The sequence below is a fragment of the Phyllostomus discolor genome, chromosome 15 (genome assembly GCF_004126475.2).
Source record: "Phyllostomus discolor isolate MPI-MPIP mPhyDis1 chromosome 15, mPhyDis1.pri.v3, whole genome shotgun sequence".
Lineage (NCBI taxonomy): Eukaryota > Metazoa > Chordata > Mammalia > Chiroptera > Phyllostomidae > Phyllostomus > Phyllostomus discolor.
This window is the reverse complement of record NC_040917.2, coordinates 2,152,334-2,175,012: the sequence shown is the minus strand read 5'-3', so window position 1 is coordinate 2,175,012 and position 22,679 is coordinate 2,152,334. Positions and strand designations below refer to the sequence as shown.

General features: G+C 45.7%; 1 gene segment (V, D, J or C); it reads left to right on the top strand.

Moving 5' to 3' along the window:
- The first annotated feature begins 9,536 nt into the window (after positions 1 to 9,536).
- Positions 9,537 to 22,679, top strand: part of LOC114489635 — a 32,638-nt gene continuing 19,495 nt past the window's right edge. The window contains 3 exon segments of the V gene segment in view: positions 9,537 to 9,652; positions 9,755 to 10,081; positions 15,337 to 15,349. Coding sequence covers positions 9,607 to 9,652; positions 9,755 to 10,081; positions 15,337 to 15,349 — 386 coding nt within the window.

Genomic DNA, 22,679 nt, shown 5'->3' with positions numbered 1-22,679 from the left:
CAGCCAGGTGAAGGGGAATACTGTTTTGTGTGTTTGTTTGCTTTTTTTGTAATTTATTTTACTCTTATCATTACATAAAAATTTAGATCAAATGCTATTTTATATAAAATTATGGTTTTCCAATTAGCACTAATATGTCTACTTCATGTCACTTTTTGGACTTAGGCAGATGTTTGGGAATAATGTTAATCTCTTTTAATGTCCACTTGAAAAGTCCATGAAATTAAAATACTGAGATTGCTCATTGAGCCCAACTTTAATTTTTAAACATAGAAAGAAGGGCTGTCTATTGTCGTGATTCAAACATCGTTCTTGACCCAATTGACCTCCCAGCCCTGACCCATGCCTTTGAGTCCAAGAGAAGAACTGTGTTTAGAGCTCAGAAAGACATGGGACAGTGACCTCAGTCTCTCCCCACTTATGAGATCGGCATCCCCCAGATGCAAATTTCTTTCTCACTTCCAGTCCAAATTCTCCCCTGGGTCATTGGGGCTCACAACTGTCTCCTTTCAGAGGGCTAAGTTCTCTGGGGAAGGCAGGGCTGTGCTCTAGAGAAGATGAGAGTGCTGGGTCTTTTCCTGTGCCTGGGGACAGGCCCACTGGGTTAGTATCTCAGATGTCAGAAGTAGGCCTATGGGTTGTGGTGACTGCACAAGTGACAGGGACTGCTGCTCCTTGTCCTCAAGTGTCCTGTCCCAGGTGCACCTGCAGGAGTCAGGCCCAGAACTGGTAAAGCCCTCACAGACCCTCTCCCTCACCTGCACTGTCTCTGGTTACTCCATCACCAGTGGTTACTGCTGGGCTGGATCCACCAGTACCCCCAGGGAAGGGACTAGAGTGGATTGGGTACACATGTTATAATGGGAACACTTACTATAGCCTGCCATGTGGACCCTGGCTCGTAGGATCTGCATCATTATGGATGAAATGAGACATTTACATGAATTACCAAACCCAGTGGAGGAAAAGGGAGGGAATGACTTTTCTCTCGAGGGGAGCAAAAGCCTCCGCCCTTGCTCCAATGAGCTTTTATTGTCTTACTGGGCACAGGACAAGAAGGTGCTCATTAACTATGCACAGGTTTCCTTTAGGTGGTTACATTTTTACAGAAAACAAAGGGCCCCTGCTGCTAATCACATCACAGAAGAGGGATATTTGCAAATGAAAAGACAAAAGAGGTCGAACCATTTACCCTCATCCTTGGAATGTTTATCATGGATTTTAGGAAGTTGCTTTGAAGTAAATGTCCTCAATTCAGGGTGAGGGAGTTTTTAGCAAAAAAGCAAGACTCAAAGCATCCTAGCTACGTTGAAGGCCTGATTCCCCATGGGAGAACCGATCCATGGACGTGGGTCCTGTGCTTCTTGGAGTGGAAGCTGGGCCCACGCCACGCAGGGCAGCCTTCCACAACCCCCCTCCCTTTTTTTTTTTGTTACGACCACTATAGATCCCACAAAGCTTGCTGCTTGCTGGTCTCCCACATGACCCTGGGAAATTAATTTGCAAATGTGTTAATGTACACAGACCCTTGTTACAAACAGTAAGCAACCAGCAGTTCCGAAGACCCATTTTCTCAGATTAAGCCCATCGACCATTGTCAGGCAGTAATGATCAAATGGATAACATTCAAAGAACTCTGAGGGCCTATTTTGAATCAGGGTCACATAGCTAAAGGGCCATGAAATTCTAGGGAAACCAACTCATTTCATGTTTGGACCCTTATCATTTAAATTGAGGGTACTGGCAAAGTAGGTTTCATAGGATTTTATGCTTTCTTTCTTAGGTCTGATTGTCTCAGGAAACCTACCCTTTCCAGCACAGGGCTGCACTCACCACCAGAATTGTTTCAGGCTTAGGTGGATCAAGGGAAGTAAGGCAGCCAAGAGATTAGAAGACTTCTTGCAGACAGAATGAAGACTCAGGCTATGTCAAAGACAAGGGGCAGGGACAAGGGCCCATCAACCCCCTTTTCAATAGCCCCCAACTCCTTCCCTGAGGGCCTTTCCATGTAATCCTGCCTGTTTGAGGTCCATCCTCCCTTGAGGAATCTTACCCATCATTGGCTAACCCACCAAACAATGGGGGCCAGGCTGGGTGAAGTAAAGTGGGAAGGGCAGAGGCAGTGCTCCTGCCAGGGAGATAAGCTTTGTCTTCTCGTAGGCTTATGGTCTCAAGGTCTCTCACTCAGCCTTAGTCATGATGGGTTACAGCTCCTGAAACCAGGCAGGGTGGTTCCCAACATCTGATCTCCCCACTTTTTTGTTTGTAAATGCTATTGTAGCTGTTAAGCCTGTGAAACCTACTGTTTGCTGTTCCCGAATGCAATCTTAAGAAAACAATCTCTCTCTCTCTCTCTCTCTCTCTCTCTCTCTCTCTCTCTCTATATATATATATATATATATATATATATATATATATATATATAAAAGCACAAATAAGGATTGAGACAAAGGGGCATCCAAAGGCTGCCATGACCCAAAGCCATAAATCCAGTTTTTAAGGTTCAACCATTGATCCTTATAGGACACCAAGGGGTTGCTGTCCTCTGCAGGAGGAGCTTGAGCCTTGGCCTCCATCACTGGGGAAGGCTCCATCCTCCTCCGTTGCAGACCCAGGCCTGTGAGTGATGGTGTGAGTGTCCATTTTCCTTCTGATTGTTCAGGGTCAGCTGGGCCATCTGGTCTGTCAGTAGATTGGTTCTCAGCTCCAGGTAGCAGAGCTGGGTGTCTGTCCTGCTCATGATAAGGCTTTACCCTTTTGGCTGGTAGCCAGACAGGACCTTTAGGGATGGAAACACAAGCATGCCCTCTTCCCCAAGTTAAGAGATCCATAGGGCCTTGCTAAGAGCCATCTCCCAGTGATAAGGTGACTTTGGCCCTTTCTTCTGAAAATGTTTCTCAATGCAGTACAGAGTGATTCATCACAATTTAGAAAATTATAGGTAAACATGGCTAACAAAATTAGATTTTGGGGGGAAGGACTCATGACTCCCCCTTTTTTGTTTTTGAAGAAGATTTTTAAATGTATGATGACCCTGTTCTACAATTGCATGACCTGTTGGATTGTAAGGTATCCCTGCTTTATGGTGGATATTCTAGTGCTGAAGAAACACCTGCGTAGAATGGGCAAGGTATCTAAGCCTATTATCACTTTTAATTTGCTGAGGCTGTCCTAAATGACTAAAGGTCTCAAGCCAATGGGCTTGCATATTTTCAGCAGATTGTCCCATTAAAGCAGATGCGTGTAGGTCATCAGAGCATCAATAGAAATATGAACATATTTGAATTTTCCAAAGGGAGTGTTAATGAGTGACATCTGCTTGCCAAAATATTTGAGAACCTAGTCCCTTAGGATTAACTCCTGTAAATGGGGGTGCCTTGCTAAGGGCTTGGCAATCAGGACATTCTTTAATAAATTGCTTAGCTTAGACAGGCACCCTCCTGTTTCTGAAAGCTGCAATGCAATTGCAGAGAAGAAGAAATTAAGAAGCAATTGCCCTGTTATTATCAGAATCTGGTAGTTCTTAGGTTCAGAGTTTTCAAGGAAAGTGGGAAAGATGGGGGGTGCTCTGAAAAATTATGTTTTAGTCAAAAATGGTTATGTGCCAAGGGCCTTTTGTGACTCGATTGACTAACTGTTCCCTCTGGGACAATAACCAGCTCTTCCCCAAGGAAATGATCAGTGTTTACAGGTACTGAGTTAAAAAATGGTACTTTGTCTTCCGTGGAGAAGGGCTAGTTCTCTCTGGGAGACAGTACAGGTAAATTTCATTTTTACAATAAAAGGTCACGGCTCTGGCATAAACAGGGAGAAGTCTTAATATTTTGTTTAACACATCACACCCCCTATCCCACTTATAGCATGCTTTAGATTGACAAATTTATGAATACATTCACAACTTTCAGAAACAGTATTTTCTCTACTGACAAATATGTTTACTTTTTTTTTTTTAATTTGAGTTTTGACCTGCTCTGTTTCTGACCTGGGCTGGTTCACCCCTCCTTAAGCAACCTGGTGCCACCCCCCCACACCGTCTCCTGGGAAGTCACCATATCGATGCTGAATTTAGTGTGGACACTCGATTGGCATAGCGCGCAGCAGCCCAGAACTCCTGGGCTCAAGTGATCCTCCTGCCTCAGCCTCCCAAGTAGCTGGGGCTACAGGCACACGCTGGGGTGTCCAGGACTGCACCTGGTGCTGGGCTGAAAGTCTTCCCCGGTGTACATTGGGGAGAAAGGGAGGCACGGGAAACCAGTCTTCCCCTCTGCACCACTGCCCATCCCTGCAGAGAGACAATGCCCCCACTCGATTCACTGAAAGCCTGCATGCTTGGGTGACTTCAGCCACGCTCTGAGTATGGGTCTGCACACACCAGCTCTGCAGCAGAGCTCGCCGGGTGGGCCATGAGACTCTGCAGCTGGCACAGACCACAAGAAGGGCCTAGCTAATGCACACTGGTCCCTTCTCTTCCATACTTCCATAAACATTTAACGACCCCATAACTGCTGAAATAGCTCAAAGCATTGCTCTTGTTCCTTAGAGAGCCTGTTCTCCATGGTTGAGGATTTACAGAAATCTTTAAAGAAATGTCTTCAAAGTGGTCACAAGAGAAGAGTGACCTAGGATGAAAGACACTTTCCCTCTGACATTCAATACACCTTTACAACATTCCCGAAAAGCACTCGGGGTCTTCGGCCCTCACCTGAGCTGATGTGTGCTTACTCCCACCTCGTTGGTGTGTTGTCCATAATGACCACGACTTGTATCCCTGGGTCCCTGTTGGTGGGCGCCAGCTGATGCAGGCCCTGGCTTGTGGGGTCCACATCATTATGGATGACATGAGACATTCACACGGATTACCGGATCCAGTGGAGGAAAACTGACATCATGGCTTTTCTCTCCAAGGGAGCAAAAGACTCTGCCCTTGCTTCAATGAACTTTTATTGTCTTACTGGACACATGACAAGAAGGTCCTCATTTACTATGCACAGGATCACTTTAGGTGGCTAACTTATACAGAAAACAAAGGAGCCAATGCTGCTAATCACATCACAGAAGAGGGACATTTGCTAATGAAAAGGCAAAAGTAGTTGGATGGGTTACACTCATCCTTGGAAGGTTTCCCATGTTTTTTAGGAAGTAAAATTACTTGATTTGCATTAAATGTCCTCAATTAAGGGTGAGGGAGTTTTTTAGCAAAAAAGCAAGACTCATAGTGGCCTAGGTACATTGCAGGACTGATTCCACACAGGGGAACCTCTCCATGGGTGTGGGTCCTGTGCATTTCCAAGTGGGAACTGGGCCCACACATAAAGAGTGGCCTTCCACAGCCTGTCTCTCAGGAGCTGCACCTCCATCTCTAGAGACATGTTCATGGACCAGTTCTCTCTGCAGCTGAGCTCTGTGACCACTGAGGACACAGCTATGTATTACTGTGCAAGGGACACAGAGAGGGGTAATCAACATGAACCCAAATATAAACCTCTCTGAGGAAAAGGGGAGGGGTGGGCTGCAGACAGTGCTCAGGACACCATGGGGACAGTGGAAAACTACATTGACGTTGCTCCACAGACTCTGACACACCAGGACCACTTTTCTGGCCCCTGTGTTCCTGCACCAGCAGCTACTTCTCTTGCTGAGAAGATGTCCATCCAATGCCCCCCATGGTACTACCATTGGGGGCCCTGGCTGTGTGCTCTGCAATGAGCACCTGTGAGCTGACCCATCAGAGTGATCCCCGCCCCCCCGCACAAGTCAGGTGGATGCTGGCTACACTAAGTGGAAAAGGGTAACTTGGGTCTGACCCTCTGGATGACAAGCCAGGAGCTTCTCGCGATGGCCTCTGCAAGTCCCAGGAGCTGGGAAAACAGGAGACAACAAGGTCAGGGAGTTTCCAGCCTTCATGTTAATCGCATTTGCTTTTGTTCTGTCATTAAATCACATCACTCATGTGGTTCATGTGAGAGTGGGGATCCTGCCACTGTGCTAGGAGCAGGGGAGCAGGGAGACCTGGGGTCATTACCATGAAGCTCACTACATTGTGGGTGTGTTCTTTATTGATCAACAACAGTAGAAGTGTAATGGAATTAGGGCTACATGCAAGAATATACAGATGTGACCTGAGAACAGAGGAACCTGAGGACATCGGAGTCCCTCAAAGCCCCGCAAGAGCTTCTGGACTCAGGGGTGTTGCTGAGTCAGTGCATCAGGCAGCTCCTGGAAAGGGGTTCCCTGGTGGCTCATAGAGCCCTGGTTTTATTTCCTGCAGAGGCACTGGGGTTTAGTAAGGCCAGTTTTCTGTGTGGATATGTCCAAGCACATGGGGTCCCAGAGAAAACTTCCTGAAGTCAGGGCTTAGCCTCTAATTTTGCACTAGAGCCACTGAGATATCATAGAGCCCTGGGAGTCCAGAAAAACCATCTCCTCCAGTGTGCAGCCTGGGCAGTAGGGGGCACTCGGGACCCATGATATCTTGTGGCTGCTTCAGGATCAGCTGCAGAGGGAGCTGGGGAGAGATTTTTCTCTGGGGCCCTGCATCTTCCTCTTGTCATAAAAATATCTAAAGTAAGACTTGGACATGGGGAGACTGTAAATACCCTATTCAATCAGAGCACTTACCAAACTCAATAAGACATGAGAACCACAGTCAATAAGGGTATTTTTATGTTTTCTTTATATCTGAATTCTAAGGAGATAAACATAGGGATTATTTAACTAACTCACTATGTGGAAAATTTTGAAGACACACTGGTCTAGTAATATGGCATTCGTGTATCAAGGCCAGAGTTTTCCAGGGGGGTTCTGTGTCACTGAAAGGTAGATTCAGAATGAGAAGCATGTCCTGTGCGGTCTGGTTCCTCATTGGGAGAAACTGTATCAGCAATGAGCTCAGGGACCTGCCAGGGGACACATGTCCTCACATGTAGTTTAGGACTTGGTCCATCAGACTGCCACTCAGCAAGGTCTCTGTGTCCTCTGCCTTCTCTAAAGTGGGGTCAGGACTTCATCTATGAAACATTCTCCCACATGCATATGCAAATGAGAAGAGGTAGACTAGGTTAATGTGGGACTGGCTGTGCCCTGATAACATCACCCACAATAACACACTCCCCTACAGAAGTTCTGACAGCACAACCCCTCACCAGGGACTAGAGCTAGAGAGCCGTCTTCCTGGGGGCAGTGGCTAAAGGAAAAGGACTCACCAGAACTTGGTTTGAGGAGGAGACCTGGTAAGGTTGAGGGGTATTTCTGCCCACTCTTGCATCCTCTCCACAGGCATCTACACCCAGATGCAAATGGTATAGTTGGGGGCTGATCTGAGGAAGCCTAGATCCTCAGTGAAGGTCCTCTCTAGGGCTTCTGGATACACCTTCACCAAGTACTGGATGCACTGGGTATGACAGACCTCAGAACAAGGACTTGAGTAGAAGGGACAAGCTGATACTGAAGATAATGAAGCAAAGTGCACACAGAAGGTCTACAGCAGAGTCACCGTGGTTGCAGACAATTCCCCAAGCACAGCCTACAGAGACCTGAGTAGCCTGAGCAATGACAAGATGGCTGTGCATTCCTGTGCAAGAGACAGAGTTTGATGACCCATATCCTGAGTGTGTCAAAACCCCTGAATGATAGGGCAGCTGGTCTGAGCTGAGGAGATGACAGGATGATGAGCCTCCTGACTTCCTCCCACACAGTCAGGATCTGAGACCAGGACTGATGCTGCCACATGCACCTCAGACACTCAGGGAGCCAGATGCACTGCAAGGAAGTGTCTGGGAAGATGCTCCTGAGAGGACCCCTGTTATTTACTGTGATTGTGCAGGGGGCACATTGGGAGCCTCCTTGTCCTAGGAATGAGGAGTGTTCATGGAGGAGTCATCTGGGAATTGTGATGTGATCAGCTTTAGTATTGGACTGCAGTGTCTCCTAGAAAGTTCTAAGACACTATCCTATGTCTGAACAATGTAACATGCTTCAGAAAATGAAAGTACTTTAAAGTCAAGAAGAAATTTCTGTTCTTGCCTCTGACCGAACATCAAACAGATGGCATTTTGGCAGCAAAGTGGAGGGTTGGCAGGTGTTCTGGGTTCCATCTCAGTCTGTGATATCTCAGTGTTCCTTCAGTCCTCCCTCAAGGTGAGATCCTAAGAAGTATCCTCACCTGAGACCACAGCCCTGTGTGAGTGTCCCTGTCTCTTGGCCACTATTAATGTCATTACATGGTGGAGATCAGTGTGGGGGCACCCTTTACAATGGAAGCCCCACATCCAACATGCACTATGTTCCTATGAAAACTGAACCGATCACACACCTGGCACTTCCATCTATACACATTTATTCTTGCAGAATCTGGAGGTCAGAGTGAGTGTGTCAGCTGAAATGAGGTTCATTTACCATCCTTAGTAATTCACCCCCTTGCATGGAGTCCATTTTCCCACATTGCACATTGATGCATTCAGTGCATTGGGTTCAAGTTCAGTGGACACCTATCAGGTACGACCATAGTGACAGTTTCCCATGGGTCTCATGCAGACATGAATAGGGACAGAGAGAGAAAGAGGATATGGCTCTTCTGAACTTAAGTATAGAAGAACCAGGGGGCCTAATCCACTCCTCTCCTGCTCTCTGATTACAGCTACTTCACATGTGCATATAAACACAGATCCTGAGAATTAGCATTAGGCTGAACCAGCAATGATGAATAGTTTTAACATAAAGTTAGATTCAACAGCTCCAGTAATGGGAAGTGTTTTTGAATGATTTATTCATCTTGTAATCAATGGATAAATAAAAATAGCATTCATTATGTCAACTATGATTTCATTTACATCAGTTATTTTCTAGTAGTGGTTTACATCAATGTTTCCATAATCAAATAACTAAAACATCAACATGCTTACTACCCAATTTCTACCTACATCTTCAACAAAGCAGATCTGGTCATGACTGAGTTTCTTCTATGTCCAAACATCAGAATCTGGTTTTACTGCAGAGTCTGACGAATAAAAAACAAGAGGAGACAGTGAGGCTGCTGCACATTTAGCACCACATTCCATTGTATGAACATGACCTGGGAGCACAGTCTGCTTCTCTATAGAGTTCACACTTCTTCCTCCAATGACACACACAGGCACTCCACCTCCTGCAAAACTGGGTCCACATGCTCTAGGGTCATGCTCTGTTCTTAGTTCATACTCTGATTGCTTTGCAGGGGAAACAGAGTCAATTTGAACTTCCTGTGACCTGAACAACAACCTCCTGATCTTTGATTCTCCCTCTGCTCATGAGCATTTTTAATCCTCTTGGTATGTTCATTACTGGTGACTTTCAAAGACATCACTTATTTTAAATCTCTCTCTTTTATGAGAATTTACTCTCCTAGTCATGTACCATCTCGATCCTTTGACATGTCACACTCTGGGATCATGTAGTTCATGTCAGCGTCCAACACCAGGGCTCCATATATAGCAGGAAGGCATGCAAATGGGGCTTCTCTGCTCATGAAAAGCAGCCCAGCCCTGACCCAGCAGCTCTGGGACGAGATCCCAGCCCAGGATCCCCAGGTGTTCATAGTCCCTGGTCAGGACAGAACACAAACCACTCACCATGGAGTTTGGGCTCAGCTGGATTTTCCTTGTTGCTATTTTAAGAGGTAATTTATGGAGAATGAGAGACACTGAATATGAGACTGGATATGGCTGAGAGAAACAGTGCAGGGTGAGAGTTTCCTGACCTGACATTTTTGTGTTTGCAGGTGTCCAGTGTGATGTGCAGCTGGTGGAGTCTGGGGGAGGCTTGGTGAAGCCTGGGGGTTCCCTCAAACTCTCCTGCTTGGCCTCCGGATTCACCTTCAGTAGCCACGATATGAACTGGGTCCGCCAGGCTCCAGGGAAGGGGCTGGAGTGGGTCTCATACATTAGTAGTGGCGGTGGTAGCACATACTACGCCAACTCTGTGAAGGGCCGATTCACCATCTCCAGAGACAATGGCAAGAACACGCTTTACCTGCAAATGAACAACCTGAAAGCCGAGGACACGGCCTTGTATTACTGTGCAGGAGACACAGTGAGGGGAAGTCATTGTGAGCCCAGACAAAAACTTCCCTGGAGACCAGAGGGTTAGGTGGCTGGGGCCCTCAGGACACCAGGGGGCGCTCAGGTCACACTGAGCACAGTCATCAGTTTGGGAGCAGCTGCAGATGCAGTTTAAGGGCTGGTTTCCTGGCAGGTGTGGAGTTAACTCTCCACACAGCAGTTTTCCCCTGGGAGCTCCCCTCCCTTCATGCTTCTGTGCTGACCCATTCAGTATCTGAGTTACATAGGCTTGTTGTCACAGGAGGAAACCATTCTCACATGCTCCAAAGTCAGATAGTCACACACATTTTTTTTTCTCTTATTCTAATGAAACATCAATGAATCATCAAACCCCCTGACCCAAATAAGCTGCATCCAATCAGAGGCTCTGCTGGAAACCACAAGCAGCCCATCCCCACATAGCTGAGAGTCCAAGTGGACGAGCAACAGGACACATGCATACTGGACAGGGGAACCAGAGTGGTAGGAACCAAGTCCCAGAGGGAAAAAAATCTGGGGATGATGGTCTTTGATGTAATTCCACATCCATGGCATCAACAGCAGTTTACATGATGTGGACATAGAGGGACCCCCACCATACCATGATGTGGATGTCCAGAATGATGATATCACACACACAGAGGGACTATGGAAATGTTTGTCCCTTCATTGAGGAGTCTATTGAGAGCAGGGTGGACTTTTCAGCAGGTCAGGAGTGGCTGCATCATGTCAGATAAGGAATCTTGTCCAGGTTTTATCATTCACACTTGATCAGGGCCCTACTCACAGGAGAGGTTTGTGTGGTTTCCATCTTTCACCTGCATTAAACTAGGGACAATCCCGACTTTCACGTCAGATTTCCCATGTGTGTGCAGGAGGAGAGAGAAGGGTCAACCTCAACATGTCAGCCTCAGACATCAAACACTACAGCCTGGCTCCTTATTTCACGGAGCACCTAGGAAGTGGGAGTGAGAACACAGAGCCACCTATAATTACAGTTAGAAAATAATTTTAGTCCATTGAAAATGAGAATAATGGTTATATATATGCAATAAGGGAAAACAATAATAAATTATGTGAACATCATTGCTCACAGTGTAGGGTGGAACCTGTCTCACTCTACAAGGATATCAGCTTGTTTTGAGGGGCCTGGGTCCATTTTCTGCTGACACAGATGAGAAGTGTTCAGAGATTATGGGGATCCTCAGTTTGGGGAGCTCTACTGAAGTAGCCTTCCAGTTGGGTGGAGTCATGATTTGGTTCTATTGTTGTTGCTATTAGCTGGTGTTGGTGTCACTTCAAAACTGCCAAATTACTAAGACCTGAAGCTCAGGTGATGGTGTTAGGGCATGGGTCCTTGGGACAAGTGATGGTTTGGGGGTGGAACTGTTATGAATGGGGTCAAGTCCATTGTAACAGAGGACAAGTGAAGCTCCCTTGCCCCAGCCACCCTCTGAGATGAGGATGAGAAAACAGTTGTGTAGGAATCTGTTCTGTAACTGACATCTATCTGCAAGCAGGTCTTACTTCATTTCCCACCTCCAGATTATGAATAAATGAATTTCTGTTGTGGGCCAAAGACCCAGTTCACAGTAGATTGTTACAGACCAAGAATGTGTTAGGATTATAGAGTGGCATGACCACAGGGGCTGCCTCCCTGGAGATTTGCTGCCACACGTGTTGGTAAAAGTATAGCATCAGTGTCCTTCCTGTGATATTCAAGGGTGGTTTTTCTCTGGTGTTTTTTATAACAGAAATCCCCTGGTCTAAAATCAAGTGGGACCGTTGAACAGATGTAGTGAGAAGGCAGCATTAGAAGTGGGTGTAATGCATGAACCCTTTCAATACTTACAACATCAGCATGGATGGAGGTCCACATTTCACTGGAGGTAAAATCCATAAATGCATGTTTCTTCCAGTCACCAGGTCACAGGGACAAGGCTGATGTGTGCTTGGAGGTGAGGGCATGAATGCCACTTGGGTGTAGCATTGACCAAATGGCACTGCAGATTTATGTAGTTTTCACGATTTTAACTAAGCATGCCATTTTTCGATCTTCCCAGAGATTGTATATAATAATGACAACATGACATTTGATTATAGTAACCCCTTACTGAATAATTATTAATGTGTTTTTTGCACCTCAGTCACATGATGTGGCAGTTGTTGAGAAATTGGGGGAGAGTTGAAGCGACAGAACCCAGAGGGTGTCCAGGGCAGGTGAAAGGCTCCACCTGGGTTTGTTCCTTCTTCCCACTCTCTCTCCCCACAAATATGGACTCTTTTGCACAGATGCACAATGGGCAGGAATTCTGCCTTGAAAAATCAGGAGAGAAGAAACAGTAGTGCCCACTGACCTCAGCCAGGTAGACTGAGGGTGGGGATGAACATCTCTCTGTGTTGACACATGGACAATGTCATACAAAGAATTTATGCCGAGCTGAGTAGCATGAAACATTGTGCATGTGGAATATTGCTTTAAATTAAATTGTGTTAAACTGCCAGGTGGTAGAACTTAGCAATGACAAAAATGACTCTTTAGCACTCAGATTAACCAGACTCTCGTAAAACTCTCCACTGTCACAACATGTGTGCTTTTCCCTCTAATCAAGTGGGGACCATCACCAAGGATCTTGACTTCTCTGTCACTAAGGGTAGAATTGCTTGCAAATGGGCATCACCATGTGCAGATAAAATTAGATTTGTGGCTGTCCCTGCACCTCAGTGATATCAGTCCCAACCCCTGAGTCTCTGCAGTTAGCATTCACTGAAGCCAATAACCCATAAGGAAGCACCATGAAGTTTGAGCTGAGATGGGTCTTGCCCTGATCCTTTTACATGGTAGCAGAGAACCTGGGGCATTCTGTGTGTGTGTGTGTGTGTGTGTGTGTGTGTGTGTGTGTGTCCTGCTAATGCGAATCTTTTGTCCACAGATGTCCAATGTAAGGTGTGGTAGTTGGAGTCAGGTGGGGACCTGAGGCAGTCTGGAGGGTCTCTGAGACATTTCTGAGAAGGTTCCAGATGCATGTTCAGTGACTACTATATAAGCTGGATCCGCCAGGCTCCAGGAAAGGGACTATAGTGGGTAGGGGTTATCAGAAACAAAGCTAACAATCACACAACACAATATGCTGCATCTGTGAAAGGCAGATTCACCATCTCAAGAGATGATTCCCAAAGCACTGCCCATGTGCAAATGAACAGCCTGAGAGTCGAGGACTCTGCTCTGTATTACTGTTCTGGTGACACAGTGAGGGGAAGTCAGTATGAGTCCACACAAAAACCTGCTTACAGGTGGGGCAGCAAACAAGAGGGGGCACTCAGGGCCCACATGTTCTGCAGGCACAGAACAGAAAGATATTAATTAAGATTTTGTTTCATCTCTGGCAGGGAGCTCCCTCTGCACCTGAAATTCAACATGTAGGTACCTAAGAAAGCATTCACCACCATGAGTCTAAAGTAGTTGGTTCATCTCTACCTACATGCATTGGGCAGATGCATATTAGCTCTGCCTTGGGATTCTTCTCCTAAAAGTTCTGTTCTGACTGTTTGTTTTGTGTTAGTTTGACTAGATCACTAGGTGCCCAACCATTTGGCTATTCATAGATATGCATGGGTTTGTCCAAGCATGTTTACAGGTGAACTTACCTTTGAGATGATGGCTCAGAAAAGCAGACTGTTTTCCCTATGCAGGGGGGCACCCTATACTCCACCAAGGTACTGACTGAAACAAACAAGAGGGAAAATTAACCCCTTCCTGCCTGTGTGCAGGATTTCAGAGCTGGGGCCGAGGCCTTCTTCCTCCCTGGGGACCCTGGTCCTCAGCCAGGATCCTCAGTGATTCGTCTTGCAAGGGATTATCCTCCAACCTGATTTTGCAGAATTACCAACTGCATATCACCTTCCTGTGGAAAAGCTCATGATGGACATTTACTGAAATGATAGATATTTGCCTGATTCATTAGACTACCATGAAGATTTGCTTAGAAACAATGCTTGCTTCATGCAGGTTCCATGTGGTTGCGTATTATGAGGTCAAAATCGACATAGAGGATGGATATGCACTGATTTAAATGACTTGGTGACACCCATAAGTGACACATGCTTGAGAAACACAGCACTGACCCATGGTCCTAAAAAATGGGAATTTTCTAAGTCTTCTCCACATCAACCACCTGTGTCAGATACAAAGTCGGAAACTCATCTTCTCGTCTGTCTCTGTGACTAAGTGACAACTCAGTGCCTTCAGGCATGGCAGATTTTGAAAACTCAGAGACCACACAGGGAACATCACCACAGCTCCTCCGTGATAAGCCCTAGAGACTTTCTCCTTTGAAAGGGAGTCTGAGCAATGAGCAGGGATGTCTGAATTCTACCCCTGATGCCTTGACCAGTGTGGGCAAGTCCATGAGGGTTGAAGAAGAAACCAAGGTGCAGGAGGAGATGGTGATTCCTGCAGGGACTGAGAGGTTCAGCTGTGGGTCACTGAGCAGTGAGTCTGTCTTCACATGGGATGTGGAGTCTCAGGTCCATGGGGTATATGGTCATAAGGGAAGATAACCAAATGGATGGAGCACCAAGAATAGAAAAAAAAATACTTGAGTGTCACACAAAGAGGTGGCCTTACCTAGGAAGACACATCCTGGCCTAGAATCCACTGTAGGCACCACCCAAGTGTTAGGTACAGCAGAGAAGGGAGACCTGAAGTGCTTTCTATGAAAATCATCACAGTGTGTATTTGTCATTCATTGAGAAGTAGAAATGCAGTGGTATTTGGACCACATGCAGGGGCACTCAGATGGGGCCTTCCACCAGAGGGACCTGAGGAGATTAGAGGCTCCCAAAGCCCCCAAGAGCTTCAGGGCTCAGGAGTGTTGGTTGTGTCAGCGCATCTGTCAGGTCCAGGGAAGGGGACTCCTGGTGGCTTCACAGAGTCCTGACTATGAGGTTCTGCAGAGTCCGTGGGATTTGCTAAGGTCAGTTCTCTATTAAACAGAATCAAAGCACACAGTGTCCCTGAGTGAGCTCCTGGAAGTCAGTGCACAACCTTGAATTCTGGACTAGAGATGCTGAGAAGTTCATGCTCTGTAATCCCTGACAGGAACCTCCCCAGCACGATGCAAAGCTGGCACCAGGGGGTGGGCAGGTCTCACAAGCTCACAGCAGCTGCCCCAGGAGCAGGTGCAGGGGGAGCAGGGAAGGGATTTCTTATTTCCCGTCAGGGCCTGTGTCATTTTCTTTTCATGAACACCTGTATAAGAAGATTTTGACATATGGTGACTGTAAATATCCTATCTGGGCTTTCACCAAACTCAATGGCACATGAGAACCACAGTCAATGGTATCTGCAGGACTTCTTTATATCTGCATCATGAGAAACTGTGAACAGGGATGGTTTTATTAACTCATGAGGTGGATAATTTTGGAGACACACTGATCCAGGAATAAGACATTCAGGCATTAAAGCCCAGAACTGGGAGCTCTCCATGTCTCTCAAAGCTGGGTTCACAATGAGGAGCATGTTCTGTGGGAGCTTGTTCCTTAGTGGGAGGAGCTGTATCAGAACAGAGCTCAGAGACCTAGCAGGGGACACATATCCTACAAAACTGTTTAGGACTTGGGCCCTCAGAATCCTGTGGAGTATTGCCCCTATGTCCTCCCCTTTCTCTCAGGTGGGGTCATGTCTTCAGCTATGAAAAACTCTTCCCTGTGCATAGGTAAATAGGAAGAGGTAGACTAGGTTAAATGCAGGTCTGTGTACTGAGCATCACCCACAAACACTGCCATCCATAAAATTCCAGATGGTACAGTCCCTCACCCTGGATTGGATCTGGGGAGCCCTCTTCCTGGTATCAGTTGCCAGAGGTAAGGGGCTTTGAAGTTCCAGGTTTGAGGAGGTGACCAGGGACAGTGAAGTGAGATTTTATCCAACCCCTGAATGCTGTTCATAAGTATCCACTACCAGGTTCAACCCATGTGTTTTGTTTTTTTAAGAATTTTGGAAGAACTTTATTATGATGGTAATAACAGGCAATAGATCTCTGATTGTTGTTTTCAGTCTTTCTTAAAATCAGGGTAAGTAACAGATTGCAGAAAATGTAATCTTTAGGTGCTGAGGTGAGGACACCTGTGACCTCAGTGAAGGTCTCCTGCAAGGCTTCTGGACATATCTTACCCAGGTATGCTGTATGCACTGGGTGTGGCAGGCCCAAGGGAAAGAGCTGGATGAATGGGGCAAGGTAACCCTTAATATAGTCCTGCAATTTATGCACAGGTGATGCAGGGCAGAGTCACCATGACCACAGACACATCCCTAAGCACAGCCTGCATGGAGCTGGGCAGCCTGAGAGATGAGGACACACCTGTGTATTACTGTCAAAGAACGTAGTGAAGGGAAGTTAGCATGAGCCCAGACACACACCCTCCTGTGGCAGGAGCTTCGACCACTAGGGGGCAGTCTGGGTACCTTCCCTGTACCAGGAACAGGTGCAGCTGAAGGTTTGGGCTGGTTTTCTGCTGGTCTCTTCTTCCTTAACAGTTTCCCTCAGCAAAATTATCTGGGTTCCGCATTGTGTGTCACCCGTGATGTCTTTCCGGTAGAAAACGTGTTGAAACCACATAATTCTCAGGTGAGAAATAGGAAGAGTCTCTTTCAGACACTCTTGTCACCAATTAAAATAACACATCAAACCAGCTGAACCTAACCAGATTCAGGAGGTGGAATAAAATAGAGACCATTGTCATAATACCATCCTGTCCTAATGCAGTAGGGTGGAGGCCAGCTGTGAGTGAAAGTCATTGACTTCATGGTTCTCCCACTTCCCATGTCACAGAGGACAACTGATGTGTCCTTGGAGGAGAATGTTGAGCCACCACTGGTAGTGGGAGGAGTTTGGGACTAAAGTGTTCATGGTTTCTGAGGCTTTAGTTAAGTCTTATGTAAAAATGCTGTTTTCTGTCTTAGCAGAGATTGTGAGTGGTGGTGACGGTGAGTGTAGGAGCCCTGGCCACCTTGCACAGAGCTGGATTGTGAGGATTCTGTACTGTGAGCACCTCCTTTCCTGAATGTACAAGTGGGAAAATGCAAACTCAAGCAGCTTCTATCAGCTTAATGGGCAGTAGGATTTGTCAGAGAATGACCTCCAGGCACCACAGAAACACCTGCACAAGAAATGCAACATATTCACACCCCAAGGACAGTGAAGCTTGGTGAAACCATACAAATGCTTCAAAGGGCCCTTGAGGACTGGTCTCTGGACAGGTCATATCTTCACAGCTGCCGAGGATTTGCTGTTTCCGGGAACACAAGTGTAGGAAACAACCTCCTGTGTCTTTGGACGTTGTCACTGCAGCACTGATTGCAAATGAAACCCGTGTGCCTATCCCACATGAGCAGTTTAATAGGGGGGTTTAACAGGATTTGTTTGAAATGACCCGATCCCCCCGCAAGAAAAACAAACAAACAAAGAAAAAACTTTCTTCAGACATCAAATATCTGAGTAAGACAAAAAGCTATAAAGTCTTCCATATTTTTATAACTAAAATCATGAGCTAAACATTGACTTTTCATAGCGACTGCTTTGAATTTCTTTACATATATCATCTGGGCTCAGATGGGATGATTACCCAGGTTACATGTGGTAGTTTGGCACAATGAGTTATTACAGCGTTTTCTTAGCTTCCATACTATGCTTTGTACTGAGTTCCACCATCACATTATTCCAATATCCAGGACAGGTGAGTGCTTTCAGAGTTCCTCAGTTGCTCAAGTGATGAGGTTTCTCAGAGACAGGGGAACCTACTTTGTTGTAAAGAATAGAAACCATGCACTACTATTCAGACCTGTGTATCTTTCATGTTCTTGTCCTAGTTGATGGCATCCAGCACCTGCAGTGTCCTGTGAAGTCTGGTCTGCTTTTACATCAGGTGGAGGAATGGATGCTGACTAAGGTTGGACTATTACACTAGTCCTGGTCACCAACCTCCAGGATTAATATTGATGTGTGATCCATCATCAAATGCTATCAGGTTCAGATTCTACATGAGAGTCTTGAATAAATTGAAGGATTGTGCTGAATTTCCTCTGATGGAGACTAAATAATTGTGAGCCCAATGTTGGAATGGGGCGGTGACACCTACCTGTCTGTCGGAGATGCACAACACAGAGTTGTGGGCCTCCCCTGGAACCTGAAACATGGATACATTTTCAAGGCATTTCTTTTTTATCTGAGTGAGTCCAGATGTTATATATGGATCTTTCAGAAACAGGATGAGAAACAGAACTGATTAAACAATGAGGAAAATCACAGCACAGAGGGATGAGAGTCTTGAGTGTGTGTCAGGTCAGATGAGCTTCACTCGCCATTCATGTTAATGTGTCCCCATGGATGGAGTTCCTTTTCCCATTCACACATTGATACAGTCAGTGCATCAGGTTCAGGTTCACTGGATGCCCATCATGCACAGCCATGGGGGCAGAACTACCAAAGCCCCCATGCAGACATGGATAGGGGCTGTGATAGAGAAAAATGGTTCTTCTGAAATGAACTATTGACACACCAGGGGGCCCAAACCTGCTCCCTCTCCTGCTCTCTGATTACAGCTATGTCACATGTGCACAAACGCAGATGCTGACGGTGAACCTGAGGCTGAACCTCCAAGAATGACCAGTTTATACAAATTTAGATCCACCAGCTCCAGTAATGGGAGGTTACTTGAATGATTTTTCACTCTTTAATGAACTAATGACGAAAATAACATTCTTATCAATGACATTTTACTTATCTGTTATTTTCTATCAAGGATTTTAATCAATAGTTTACATAATGCATTTTCTGAAATTTAAACATAGATACTCCTCAATCTCTACCTACATCATCTCCTAACCAGATCTGGTCATGAGTGAGTTTCTTCTCTGTCTCTAATATTGGTACCTGCTTTCACCACAGAGGGTAGGAAAAAAATGAGGCAGTTAAGCTGCTGCACATTCAGCACTGAACTCCACTGAAGGAACATGATCAGGGAGCACTGTCTGCTTCTCTGTAGAGTTCATGCTTCTGTCTCCCAGTGATGCACACAGAGGAGCTACCTCCTCCAACACTAGATTCATGTGCTCTATGGTGACACTGTTTTTAGTTCACACTCTGATCAGTTTGTAGCAGAAATGGTTTCAGGAGAAAATCCCTGTCTCCTGAACTCAAATCTTGTCTCACCCTGAAGGTTGGATTGTCTTGGTGAGTTCATTACTGGTGACTCTCAAAGCCATCTCTCATTTAAAATCTCTCTGCACTTATGACACTTTATTCTCCTAGGTTCTGTGCCCATCTCCTGTTGTGGCTGGATCACTGGAGAGGGCACAGGACAAAATGTAGAAAATGATTCTTTTATTTTTATTCCTATTGTTTCTCTTCACCAAAAGACATATTTCATTGCTTTTATTGAAAGAAAACAAGGGAAAAGGAATAGAGAGAGAGTGAGATGGAGACAGAGAGAGAGAGAAATCAGTTGCTTCCTGTATACACCCAGACCAGGAATCATATGCACTCAATTGTGAGATGAAAACTAAATTATCTTGGTTACAGGATGACACTCCAAGTAACTGAGCCAAACAGTCCAAGGCAGGGCAGGGGTAAATCTTAAGAGACATGTGCCCTTGGAAATGTCACATTTTGAGATCATGATCTTCATATCACTGTCCAACCCCAGAGCCCCATATATAGTAGGAGGACATGCAAATAGGGCCCCTCTGCTCATGAAAAGCAGCCCAACCTTAACCCTGTAGCTCTGGGACAGAAGCCCAGCCAAGAACTCCCAGGTGTTCCCAGCCCCTGGTCAGCAGCAAACAGAGAAAACTTACCATGGAGTATGGACTCAGCTGGGTTTTGCTTGCTAGAGTTTTAAGAGGTAATCTATGGAGAAGGAGAGACCATGAGTGTGTGAGTGGAGATGACTGAGAGAAACTGTGTACACACAACAGTTCCTGACCTACATCTTTGTGTTTCCAAGTGTCCAGTGTGAGGTGCAGGAAATGTGCAATTTTGAAAAGGACTTGTAGATATGGACAACAGTCAGGTGATTGTTGAGAGTATGGCGGTGTAAGGGGAATAATGGTAATGAGAAAATACATTAGTGATGACATTTAAAAATTAGAATAATTAAAATAGATGTTAACACAAATTAAACTTTAAAAAATATTAATATCACATTGCACTGGAAACTATTATTTTGTTGGAACCCCTTTAAACACTGATGGAGACTGGCTCTCCAGCTCCCCAGTCCTGTTGTGAGGACAGTGTCAGGCACTCAGGTGGCTCAGCCTGCAGGGGCTCTGGCCTTCTCTGCAAGGTGCAGGTGAGGAGGAGGGCACGACTGTGTGTGGGCCCCCTTGGAGGGCCTGACAGTCTGATGGCCACAGTCCCTCATTTCACACCATACGCCACTGAAGGATCACAGCCTCGGCATGGGGACATGAGCTCTCCAGGGTGGCACAGGTGTCACTAGGTGGGCAGTGGGACCTGCTCCTACCACACCCCCATGGCCACTTCTGGGGAAGCATGCTGATTTGTCTGGGAGGAGCACACCTTCATCCTGAACCCAGTGGGTTAGAGAAGGAGCAATTCCCTATACACTGAGGTTAGCATCAATGCTTGGGAACAGGACTTTGGGGACCTGTCAGGATGTGGCTGTGGTAACTACCACAGGTAAAAGAATCTGTGGCAACTATCCCTAATCCTGGGGCTAGATGCCTCAGGTTCAGACTAGCTGGTCCCTTTGTCTCCTCTCCAGACCAGAGTCTTGGGCCCAGACAGCACTCTGAAAGTCTTACAAAATTTTAGAGAAACCATCATGGGGTTTTCAAGCCTCATTTCTGAGACCCGGTGGAAAAATGCCCACACCTCTCACTCCCCCATAATGCATGGCAGGGACCCTGTGCATATGGAGAAATGTGGACATCTTCTCCACAGCTGGTTGTGGTGATTTTTTATTGATATTTCTTCTGTGTCCCATGTAGTTTCACCGGGGTCAGAAAGCTGCTTAATTTTCATCAGCTGCCACTTCCTCAACTGTAGTGATCTTCATGGTTTCAATGTTGGTGGGCACTGTGAAGAGGAAGGCAGCTAGCAAGTCAAACATGCCCCCAAAGATGAACGTTAAGTGCACCATGGACAGATCATTTTATGTTATTGTTCAATTACAATTTTCTGCATTTCCCCCCACCACTCCCCACCACCCCAGCCATCTCCACCACCCTCCCTTGCTTCCATCAGCCCTTGGATTTGCCCTTTATAGTTGCTCCTGAAAATCATACATTCTAAAAAAAAAAAATGTTTCAAATAGGAGTAAAAGACAAAAAGCTGTTCATGAACAACAATCCAAATAAAATAAAAAATAAAAATAATAAACAAATGGCATTAAGATAGATGATTGTTACTAGAGTCGTGGTATTGAAAAACCAAATGAACTATTTGGAAATACCGATGTACTAATAACTAGATGACTATGTGAGGGTATTTCTAAGAAAGTAACATAACACAACTTGAACTTGCTACATGAGGATGAAAATGACCACATAAAGAAAAAGAACCCTGGGAGTGTTGGGGCCAGGCTTGCTGAATCCCACCATCCATGTACCTGGGATTGTCTCTTCCCAGTCCTGCACCCTAATCCATGCACATGGGACCTCATGTCCAGGTGACCCCACTCCTGTGTGGATGACGTGAACACAATGTTGAGGTGCATGAACAGACAGAAATTAAGTGAAAGAGGGGGGAGACAAATCTCCGGAAATTTACTTGTGATGAACCAGGGACAAACCTATGTCCTGTATTCCTGATTAGAAATGATTCACGCCTTGGCTGGCATAGCTCAGTGGATTGAGCGCGGGATGGGAACCAAAGTGTCCCAGGTTAGATTCCCAGCCAGGGTACATGCCTGGGTTGCAGGCCATAACCCCCAGCAACTGCACATTGATGTTTCTCTCTCTCTTTCTCCCCCCCTCTCTCCCCCTCCCTTCCCTCTCTAAAAATAAATAAATAAATAAATAAATAAATAAATAAATAAATAAATAAATAAAGATTCACATGCCTTCACAGCCACAGGTCCAGATGGTGAAAGTAAGGATGAAGGTCCACAGCTGACCAGTTTTGTAGAAAGTTAGATCCACCTGCTTCAGAAAGGGAAGGTTGTTTAAATGATTTATTCTCTCTGTAATCAATGTAAGAAAAATGGTGTTCTTCACATCAATTATAATTTTATTTAAGTTCTCTTATTTTGCATAAGTGATTGGCATCAAGTTTTTCCATAATGAAATGTCTTTAATTTTAATATATTTACTTCACAATCTCTACCTACATCTTCGCCTAGGCAGATCTACTCAGGTCTGAGTTTCCTCAGTGTTCCCAGTGTTAGAACCTGATTTTACCACAGAGTCCAGATAATGGAAACAAAATACAACTCAGTAAGACTGCTTCATATTCACTGAAGGAACATAACCCAGGAGAACAGACTACTGTGCTGTGGACTTCACACTTCTGTCTCCCAATCATACACACATACACAGTCCCTTTCAATACAAGGTCCACAAACTCTCCTGGCACACCCTGTTCT